The sequence below is a fragment of the Charadrius vociferus genome, unplaced genomic scaffold (assembly GCF_000708025.1).
Source record: "Charadrius vociferus isolate BGI_N301 unplaced genomic scaffold, ASM70802v2 scaffold409, whole genome shotgun sequence".
NCBI classification, from domain to species: Eukaryota; Metazoa; Chordata; class Aves; order Charadriiformes; family Charadriidae; genus Charadrius; species Charadrius vociferus.
The window spans coordinates 603,429-614,675 of NW_009650082.1; the positions used below are offsets into that span (position 1 = coordinate 603,429).

Genomic DNA, 11,247 nt, shown 5'->3' on the forward strand with positions numbered 1-11,247 from the left:
CATCCCAAACCCGCCTGGACGCCGTCCTGTGCCACTGCTGGAGGTGCCCCTGCTCTGGCAGGGGTAGCACTGGGGGAGCTCCAGAGGGCCCTTCCCACCCCCACCAGTCTGGGATTCTGTGAACTTGATGAGCTTATAATTCAGGTGTTTATCCAGCTGTATAAAAGAAGATCCGGTTTCACTCTTAAAACTGGTGCTTCCCGTGTCTGGGCCACTGGAGACAGACAGAGGGACCAGTTTGTCCCCCTGTAAAGCTCTTGTTCTCCACCTGGTCTCTTGATTCAGCTCCATGTCTGTACAGAGAGCTGTAACTTCAGCTCCATCTTCTTCTGCACCCACAAACGTGTGCTGCAGAACCTCCTGGCCCCCAAACAGCACAGCTTTGCTCAGGGCGCACACAGTGCTGTTCTTGAGCATGCACGCAAGAGGCAGGGACTCGCGTCCTCCCTCTTCATCCTCCAGTAGCTCTCCTCCCCCTGGTTGCCCAGGGCCATCCTGCAGGGCTCTGCTGTGTCCCCTTCTGTTCTCCCTCCTCCTGCCCTTGGGGACTTGCCAGCTCCTCAACCCTTTTCCAGCCCCACCACTTCCCTGACCTCCCTCGCAGCCTTCTTGGGCTGCACGAGCTGTTGTGTCCTCCCCCACCACCCTCATGCAGGTCACCTGCAGATCCTGGCGATTTGAGTGTCTCCTGTCTCTCTCTCTGTCTCCCTCTCCTGAAGAGCATCAGGGAGTGGGGGAAGCCCGGGAGATCTTGGCCCATGGTCCCCACGGTGGGGAGCCACGACAAGGTGTCTCCGAGACCCACTGGTGCTTTGGGAGCAGAGGTTGTGCCTGGTGGTACCACTGCAGCTCTGGCAGGGGGACCTTGCTGTGCAAGTCACGCCGTGCTCTTGCAAGGCGTTCGGCAATTCTGACTTACCTCTCTAACGAACGCTGGTGGCGTGTCCCCAGCCCTGTGCTCGCGAGCTGGGAGGGAGCAGCCTGTAATGCGGTTACCTGTTCTGACTCCTCTTGGTCCTGCATGTGGCCCAGGTGCCACCTTGCAGGGAACCAGAGCCTTCCTCCTCGTTACAGACCCCTCCACACTTCCCCGTGATGAAGGTACAGATCTGAATGTGAGCCACCAGTGTGCCCAGGTGGCCAAGAAGGCCAATGGCATCCTGGCCTGCATCAGGACTAGTGTAGCCAGTTCGACCAGGGAGGTCATTCTGCCCCTCTGCTCGGCACTGGTGAAGCCACATCTTGAGTACTGTGTTCAGGTTTGGGCCCCTCACCACCAGAAGGACACTGAGGTGCTGGAGCGTGTCCAAAGAAGGGCAGTGAAGCTGGTGAGGGGTCTGGAGCACATGTCTTCTGAGGAGCAGCTGAGGGAACTGGGGGTGTTCAGCCTGGAGAAAAGGAGGCTGAGGGGAGACCTTCTCGCTCTCTACAACTATCTGAAAGGAGGTTGCAGAGAGGTGGGAGTGGACCTGTTCTGTCAAGTAATGGGACAGAACAAGAGGAAGTGGCTTCAAGTTGAGCCAGGGGAAGTTTAGATTGGCTGTTAGGAAGAATTTCTTTACTGAGAGGGCCATGAGGCATTGGAACGCGTTACCCAGGTCAGTGGTGGAGTCCCCATCCGTGGAGGTACTTAAGGGTCATGTAGATACAGTGCTCAGGGACATGGTTTAGTGGTGGGCTCGTCAGCGTTAGGTTAAGGGTTGGACTAGATGATCTTACAGGTCTTCTATGATCTAGGAGATTCTGTGATTCTGTGATCTAGGGAGCTGTGGCCAACGAGGCACGATGAAGGGGTGGTAGAGACACTGCGCGCCACGAGCGCTGCAAGAGGGATGCGCCTCTTCACGTCCCCACGCCACCTCCCCTCCACCTCGCTGTCCTCCGACCCTGAATCTGCAGACGGACGGAGACGGTCCAGGCCCCTCCCGCTCAAACTTGGCTTTTAAGATGGAAAAACTGTTTTTAAATATGCGTTTGCTGCTGGTGGAGGTTGGTCGTACCTGCTGCCACGCCATGCTGTGGCATCGCCGTGTGAGCGTGATCAACCCATGCCCGGCCCTGCCGCTGGAGCTGGGGCAGAGTGATGCTGGGGGGTGTCCTGAGGGCAAAGAGGGGGGGTCAGGCACTGTCCCCGGGCACCGTCCCCTCTCTGCAGCTGCCTGCCTGACCCCATTGCTCCATCCCACCGCGGGCAGAAGCAGGGCTTTGCCTCTCCAAACAGCACCCACGTGCCGCAGGGCGAGCCCGGAGAGGGTTTGCGAGGAGAGGCTTGTTGTTTCAGCTGATTGCAGTGTTTTAATTTGAAGAGGAATAATGCCTAATCACAACGACTGTCATCTGTTTGACAGTGGAAAATCCTAGATCTTCCGTGGGGTTGTGGGGGTTTTTTTTGTGTACCGTGATGGGCAGCCTTTCAGCAGAGCGAGCTTCCCTGCGCTCGCGTTTGGAGCCCTGGTGGGATGAATGGGCTCAGACCAGCTCACTAATCTAATTTGCAATGTATCCTTATAATGTATAATTGGCTGTTTAATTTCATTCCAATTAACATAAGAATAGAAAATATAATCTGCAGCGTGGCCCACGCGGTGTTGGGTGTTCCCGGTTTGAGACGCCGACTTTTCTGCGCGTGGCGTGAGACCACCCTTCACGGGGACGGAGATGTCACCATGTCACTAGGCACAGTGTGTGACAACAAATCGCCCCCCTTTCCCACCCCTCCGAGCCTCTGTCTGTCTCATCGCCCTTCCTCATCTTTCTAGCGATCTGTTTAAAACGTATATAGAGTACACGCGGCTCGCTTTGGAAAATCGTTGGTAGCGGTAGGGTGTGAAAGCTGGCAGGCGCCGCGTCTGATTATGTTGATTGGATATTGTCTAATCTGATTTTGATTGTGTATAGCTTTGATTGTAATTTGATATGTCTGCACAATACTGTAGCTTTTCGGAAAGCTTTGTGATTTTAACAGGTTGGGGTGGTTTTTTGTTGGGGTTTTTTTGTTGTTGTTGTTTCCCCCCTCCCAGGCTGAATAGAGCGGAGGCAGAAATGTGCAGGGGGTTGAGCGGGACAAAACCGCCTCAAAGCCCTTCGGTGAGCTGCTCAGCAGCACCACGAGGAACTTGTAGTTTTGAAGAGAGCTTTAGGAAACTTTGAGTGGGTTTTACATAATTTTGTTAAGCACAGCAAAGCCACTTGCTTATATATCTGATACCCAAATAAACCCGTCGGAGGAACAAGTTTGCTGTGCAATGATTTATTTAAATCCCTTTCCATAAAGCATGGAGTGAAATCCTCTTAAATAACTGAGAAAGAACCGGTGTACCTCGAAGAGCGTAGCCCAAACGGAAACCTCACTACTAGACGTATTAAGTGGGATCTATCTGTCTGCTGGCGTGTACATCCTCCCAGCCCCCTGCCTTCCCCGTATAATACCGCTGCTAGACAGGAGCGGGCTGGAAAAATAGCTGGGCTTGAATTTCCCCCGAACAATAAGTTGGTACGGAGCTGTCTCCGCCCGGGCTCCGGCTTGTGTTTCTCGCGGACTCCTATTTCCCCGCAGCCGGGGGGGAATTTCGGGTGAAGGGGAAGGGTCGGGTGGGATGTGCTCTTCTCTCGGTCTCTTTTCCCCACGGGCGGAGGGGAGGCGAGAGGTGGGGGGCAGCTGAGCAGAGGAGGACCCTCTCCCAGGGGGGACCCCATTCCCAGGGGGGACCCTCTGCTCTGACACCTACAGGGATGTGTCCCCCCCCCACAAGGCAGTGCCGGAGCAAAACCGCTGGGAGCCCTCCCACCTATCCGCACGTACCTCCTGACTCCCCGCTGCCTCTCCCGCTGACCTCTGTGTTCCGGTTAAATGTGGGGTTTATTTTATTTTATTAAGGGTTTGTCTCCCTGCAGCCTGGGGGGATGAAGAGCGTGGATGCGAGTGGGAGCTCCGGGCAAGGGATTAATAAAGCCTACAGTGCTTAACTGGTTTTGCACACATCTGGGGTTTTGCTCTTAAATCAAGTATTAAGTCAAAATCCAACCGTGAAACTAGGTGATCTGAGAAATTTAGCTTAAAATCCATGTGTATAATACTATGGCTAATCAGAATTTCATATGCTGTAATAATATGTGAAACACTAGATGTTTAGAATAAGCCTCCTCTGCCAGAGACTCATTATATTCCGCTTTGATAATTAATAATTTGGGATAGGTTCACACTTCCATTATGAAGCAAATACGTTTCTGTCTGAAGTGAGAAAGATTGCACAGGTGCAATAGCATATTCCTTCTCCGTATCGACCGGAAGGCTTAGGAGTAAGCAAAGCGCCCGAAAACAGGGGGAGCACGAGGAGCACCAACGTCTCTGCCTGTTCGTGGTCGCCTCGAGGGAGTGTTGGTGGGGAGGTGAGGGAGCGCTTGTCCAAATAAAATTTGGATGAGGATGTAAGGAAGGACAAATCTCCGTGTGTGGCGGAACCATGCGGGCTCTCTTTAAAGGATTTGGAAAAAAAACCCACACGCGACGGCTGTGTTTCCAAACCTCTCTCCCTGGTCGTAGCTTCTGTGCTGGAGTTTGTGAGGAGTCAACGGGAGTTTTGTTCCCACATTCTAGTTAATTCTACGGAGCTAATTCTCGTAAAAACTCTTGAAAATATGAACTGTAGATACTGTAAGAGCTGAGTGGGGTGCCCAGAGAGGGGCTTTGCCTTAAAAAGACAGCGGCTGGTGGGGAAACGGTCCTTTTGTGGCCATGGGCTCTGCAAACACCGCTCCGCTGGCTCCCACCAGGGCGGGGAGAGCTCTGCTGAGGTTTCGGCAAGGTAAAGATGCGCGAGAGGGATGCAGTGTGGGAGAGGGGAGCGCTGCGGATGCCCCAGGGGGATCTGAGGTGTGCGAGGACCCGCGGCGTCCCTGATGGACGGTGCAGCCCTGCCGCGCTCGCTGCCTGGCTCCTACGTGGTTAGGACCTGCTGGTGTCCGGGGCTGGAGGTGCCTTTTTCATTAAAACAAAACTGTTTTTCACTGGAATGTGCTTCTGTGTTTCTTACACAAATAATCACTTTTCTTTGGCGAAGCAACGAGGCAGTGACGCTTTGCGAATTGTCTTTTTTGTGTTTTAGACGTATAACAGTCAGAATGAGAATAACGAAGACTATGAGATCCCTCCCATAACACCTCCTAATCTCCCTGACCCTTCCCTCCTGCACTTGGTGGACCACGAAACTGGATATCACTCCCTGTGCCACAGTCTCCCTCCGAACAGCCTGATCCCAGCATACCCCTACCAGAACATGGACCTGCCGGCCATCATGGTCTCCAACATGTTGAGTCAGGACGGGCATCTTCTCTCCAGCCAGCTACCCACGGTCAGTGACTTTCCCTTCTTACTATCTTCCGCTGAAGCAGCTTTATACGTCATGTTATGAGTTCAGCTGAACGTAGGAGGGTGTACATGATGCGATGTTTGCACTGGGCTCTGGGAAGAGCTGGTGACACAGCCTCACTGCGCTGGTCTCCACCAGGGTTGGGGTGCGGTGGCAGACGCTGCCGTCACCTGCATGACCGTGCTCATGGTGGCAACTTCATATTTCCAGTTTGGTGTCTTCCTGAGCCTTATTAAGCACTCAAGACCAGGGGGGAGGTTGTTTTTAGCATCCTCACTGAAGCGAGCAAAGTGCTTGTGCTTCAACCCCGTGTTTGGGTGACCAGCCCAAGCCCCTGTGCCCCGTGACCGTTCTCCTGCTGGGAAAGCCCCCAGCCCCTCAGCCCCGCGTCCTGCTGCCAGGGTGGCCCTGGTGGCATGAGGAGGAGAAGCAGGGATGCTCAGTGAGGGGAAAGCTGTCCTATTGATTTCGAGGGGAACAAGATCCCTCTTGGCACTTGCAAACTCAAATTGCCTCTCGGCTCACGCCGCGGCAAAGGGATACCTCGCAAAGTTTCAAATGACTCTTCGGAAGGAATAAGTAAGGGCGGGATAATGAGGTAGAGTGCAGCTCTGGGAAGAAACTTCAGGGCTAATTAAACCTTATGATGCTTCTGTATCAGCAGCACCAAGGAAAGGTTGTGACTTGATTTTGACGGTGGTATTGAATTAATAGTGTTGCTGTTTAATAACATTTTCCTCTTTAGCACATTTAGCCCTATGGTTAGTTTTCTATGTTGTTTCTCTCTTAAGATCATTGATTTTCATGGGTGCGGTTGGAAGGCATCGATATCAAACAGAGTTAATTTTACTTAAATAGCGTGTCTGCGAGTCTGCCACTGCGCGAGCTGGAGAACATTTGGTGTTGATTGCTTGAATAGATAACGGCCTGAAAGGTAGTGATATTTAAATATTTAAATGGAATATTATCTCTCAGTCTAGGAAAATCCCAAGGCTTTCTTACGTCTTGCTGCGTCTCCAAGTTTCATTGTTAGTGTGTTTAAGAAAAATATCATGTTCTGCCCATCAGTATTGAACACGGGTGTATTTCTGTGGAATTAAATGTTACTTAGGCCTCTTTCAGGTTCTTAGGTGATTAAAACATTCATTTCTGAGACAAAAAGAGTCAATTTCAGTTGAAATATTTTTCCCTGGTTTAATTTAAAGCCCAGCCCCTTTGCCTGACCCCTATTTTCATAACACGGTAATTTTATCCTGGGTTGATTGTCTCATTTTTGAGAGGTGGTATTGCACTTATAAATCACTTTCTAAAATATCTAAAGAAACAAGAATAGTGGGATTTATTAAGCAGCTTCTGTACGTCTGAAATAATTTATTTTGGAGTAGTCCTTGGGAAATGTTCTCTTTCTTACTTTATGGTACTGTTTTACAAATGCGGCATCGGGACAATAAATCAGGACTGAGCCAGAGGAGATAAGAAGGGGGCTTAGTGGGCTGTAAACGTAGAATAGAGAGATTAAGATTTGTTTGCCCCTTACCACAAAAATAAAAAATCCAGTGAACCCTGAATTTTCCAGCCGGTAGCGAATTGAAACTGTTTAGTTTTGAGTGGAAAACCCTTGGAGCTGTAATACATCTTCCCAAGTCCCGAGCAGCCAAGGAAGTAGATCAGGGAGTGAACTGTGGTGCAGTTTTTGGTCAAAATTAAATCCGGCCGTACCCTCTTGTCAAAGCCTTTTTTTCCACGCCGCCAGACTTCTGCTGAAAAATAACACCTTCTAGTCGTCCCCCCTTTTTTTTTTGGATGCCTGAATCGATTGCTCCCTTACTCCAGCACCAGCCCACGATGGCAGCATTGGTCCCGCAGCACACGTATGACTCCTGTTAGCGGTAATGGGAGCGACGCGCGCACACGAGGGAACAATAAAACAATAAAATCCTCGAGACAGAATGGATTTTTAACCTCGTACGGTTAATAGGTCCTGCCCCCGTGCCGGTCGGGCCATAGTCTGCTCGGTGGTGGCCCCAGGAAGCTTCAGGCATCGCTGCGTGACGGAATGGGGCACGTGATGGGCTGCGACCCTGCCCGAAAGTCAACCGCCTTCGGGTGGGTGTTTGCCGCAGGGCAAGAAAGGGGCTTGTTTGCTAACGCTTCCCAAAAAGAGAGGATTTCTCGCCGCACGGGTGGCGGTGGGAAGGCAGCCTGGGAGCGAGCCTTGCCTGAGCACGGCGGAGGAGGCGTGTGGAGGGTTTGTCTTTGTTCCAGGACCGAGGTTGCTCATGCAAATGCCGGAGCCGGGAGCCTCTCTCCTTACTGCTGCTGCTCTTTGCCGTAGTTCAGACCGGTTGTTTTGGGTTTTTTTCGTACGCCGCCGTTTCCTGCCTTGGCTGCCACGTCTTTCGGTTTTATACAGTGACAGATGACAAGCAATTCAAGGTAAAATGTTTAGACGTTGGTTTTGACTTCTCCTCTAAAAACGTAGCTTGAGCCTTGGGATTTTTTTTAAGGCATCCTCATGAAAAGCCGCTGAAAAGGCATGAGCTGGGACTCACTGAGAGATATGGGATTGGTATTTTCCTCTACAGCTCTGGAGTGAATAAGGGAAATACTGGTGCAGGTTGCTGTCCCCTTTGGCATGTCTCTTGTCCAGGGATGTCCCAACATGACCCCTAGATTGAATTAAGCTTCCCGGTGCCTCTGTGAGGGAGGAGGCTGCTGCTCCCATTATGCGGACAAATACCAAGTCAGAGCGGGTTTAAATCAGCGGAGAAATTCCCATGGCAGGATGAGAGCTGGAGAGCGAAGGGGGATTTGCTGCGTGCCAGACCCCACTCCTGGCTCCAGCCCATCCGTGGGGTGCCAGGAGCCGGAGCCCCTCATTCGAGCAAAGGAGCTGTATGGGGCAAAACCAAAGCCACAGTCACCTCTACATTTCCTTATCCCTCAATCCTCATCATCCAGAGCACCCTCCAAACCAGTGGCCTCTGCTGAGCCCGGACGCACTTCGCTCCGCCCCATGGACCAGCTCTACTTTTCCATCACTGCTGTTTCTCTTACTTTATTTCATTATTATTATTAATTATTTATTTCCATCAGTTTTTAGAAGTCAAGGGAGTTTTGAGACACTGAAGGTGGGGCGCAAGGGAGCTGGAGAGGAGCAGGAAGGGATGGATAAGAGAAGGCAGAGACATGGCAGAAGATGTGACGTTAGGAAGAGCGATGGAGCCGGGTGCAGGGGCACTGGGGAGGAGGGGGAGACTGGCTGGGGTGGGGAAGGCGTGTTATTTTTTGTGTTGGTGACAAGAAACAAACAGAAAATTCTTAATACAGTGGATTATTTTTTTATTCCAGTGTCCTCTTCTTTGCTATGGGAAAAGAGGAAGGGAAGAGGAGGAATGGCAGGAAAGAAAGAAAATAGGAGAGATGTGATTTTCACTGAGAAATGGGAACATTAAGGAAAAAAATAATCAGAGGGGAAAAGAGATGTTTTCCCTGGAAAGAGAATGACTTTGCCCACTGTGAACATCCGATCAGCAGTGTCACGGTGTGGACAGGCGGCTGCGGAGCCCCCCGGGGAGGAAGAGCTGCCGGGCTGGGGCCACAGCAGGGCTGGGACGTGGGGGAGAGCAGGGCAGGGGGCAGAGGAACGCCCCGAACCGGTGGCAATCGCCAGCAGGTTAAGGAGCTGCCGTGAATAAATGAGATTTCAGAAGGGATTTGGCAGAACATATTTGACAGAAACAAAGGGCGATCAAGGTCAGAGCCCAAGAATCTCCAGCGCAGCTCAAACATATTTACATAAATATGAGATAGCGGCTGAGCGCGCTGTGGGTATCTGCTTATCGGGTGGGATCGTGCCCGGTACCTGAGTGCTGCCCGGGGCTGGGGGGAGCAGGGAGCTCCTGGCTGGGGGCACAGCACTGCCTGGAGCCTGCCACCGCCGCTCAGAAACCCCGAAACTTTCTGCTCCTCCAAACCTGGTCAAAGAGAGTGTGGCCAGCAGGTGGAGGGAGGTCATCCTCCCCCTCTGCTCTGCCCTGGGGAGGCCACATCTGGAGCACTGTGTCCAGTTTGGGGCTCCCCGGGTCAAGAAGGACAGGGAACTGCTGGAGAGGGTCCAGCAAAGGGCTATGGAGATGATGAGGGGACTGGAGCATCTTTCTTATGAGGAAAGGCTGAGGGACGTGGGGCTTTGCAGTCTGGAGAGGAGAAGACTGAGGGGGGATCTTATCAGTGCTTGTAAATCCTTCAAGGGAGGGTGCCAAGGGATGGGAACAGTCTGTTTCCAGTGGTGCCCAGTGACAGGACAAGAGGGAACGGGCACAAACTGGAGCATCGGGAGTTCCATCTGAACCTGAGGAGGGCCTTCTCTGCTGTGAGGGTAGCAGAGCAGTGGCACAGGCTGCCCAGAGAGGTGGGGGAGTCTCCCCCTCTGGAGCCATCCCAAACCCGCCTGGACGCCGTCCTGTGCCACTGCTGGAGGTGCCCCTGCTCTGGCGGGGGGTGGGATGGGGGAGCTCCAGAGGGCCCTTCCGACCCCACCAGTCTGGGATGCTGTAAAAGGGCATTGCCGTGCTGGGGCACACTGAAAACTCAGCCTGTTTTCCTGTGGTGCGTGTTGTAGGGCTGCAGCCGCCCCACTCCTTTCCTGCTCTGCCCTGGCCAGGTGTAATTAGGGCAGAGCCATATATTTTTGCATCATTTTGGACAAGCGGCAGATGTTATGAGCAAACGTTGGCTTTGTAGCAGGTATGCAGAGTTTGACTGGAGAGACTGGCCGCTGTCCCCGTGTCTGTGTCTTCCCAGTGCTTCTCACGTGAGAGATCTTTGTGACTATTTTAAAGGCACTAACATTTCCTTGAGCCCGGTGGGATAACTTTTTTCTTCTTGAATGAAAAAAAAAGCTGCAGCCACAGCCTGGAAGTTCTTCGTTTCAGTTTGTTGTGTGAAAATAGATTATTCAAAAAATTATTAAATATTTCAATTGACGAAAAGCACATTCATGGTGTAAAGACATCAAATTTTGAGTTACCTATGGAACCTGCTTATGTAAAGGGGAGAGACTAAAGGGTAAATGAGTGGTGAATTGTAGTATCATGGACAAGTGCAACCATGAAATTCCTGAAGAGTTAGCGGGTTGACTTTGCATCCCAAATAGCCGTTCCCCAATGCTGCGGGGCTTTGCTGTGGAATAGAGAGGAAATCAGTAAAACGGCTCAGCGGTAACACACCTGCCTGTCTCCCACGTGAGAAACACAAAGGAAAAGTAACCCCTTCCCAGAGCTGGGGTGTACATGCCAGGGCGGTGGGGAATGGCATAGGGCTCCAAGGAGAAGCATCCTCTCTGGTGCCCACCAGAAGACCTCGAGCGAGGTCTTCCTGAGGGCGAGTTGCCAGACCAGCGCCCTGGGAAGCTCTCTTGGCTCTGCAGGTCTCTCCCCAGCTCCCATCCTTCCCGAGACCGCTGCTCGTTTCTTATTTACAACCCAAGCTGGAGGGAACCGCAGCCGTTTTCTCTGGGTGGCCCAAGGTAGAGCAGTGGGCAGGCGGTGGGGGTGCCTGGTGGCAGGCAGTGCGCTTAGAGCGGCTGTACAGAGCCAGCCAGCGTTGGAAGTTTTCTGATAGAGGACATAAGAAAGAAACCAATTAGATGTTGACACGAAAGCCAAGTAAGAAAGCCAGTCTTTTATCTAAGTCGTCAGAAAGACGTGATCCCAGTAGGCAATACACTTACGCATTGTTGGTAAATAACTTCCAATACATAAATGTTTCAATAATTTTAAATCGCTGCCTGATAAAGTAAGTTATTTAAAGTAACCTCTATCCCAATGAAACGTACGTGCCGCAGTGCCCTTTAGAGCGAGTTCACGCTCATCGG

At 51.9% G+C, this 11,247-nt stretch overlaps 1 protein-coding gene across 1 annotated transcript in view; it reads left to right on the forward strand.

The window, feature by feature from the left end:
- Positions 1-11,247, forward strand: part of TOX2 (TOX high mobility group box family member 2) — a 96,782-nt gene that overhangs the window by 26,678 nt on the left and 58,857 nt on the right. The window contains exon 3 of the mRNA XM_009892110.1: positions 5,106-5,351. Within this exon, the coding sequence (XP_009890412.1) occupies positions 5,106-5,351 (246 nt within the window). The remainder of the gene's footprint in view (positions 1-5,105; positions 5,352-11,247) is intronic.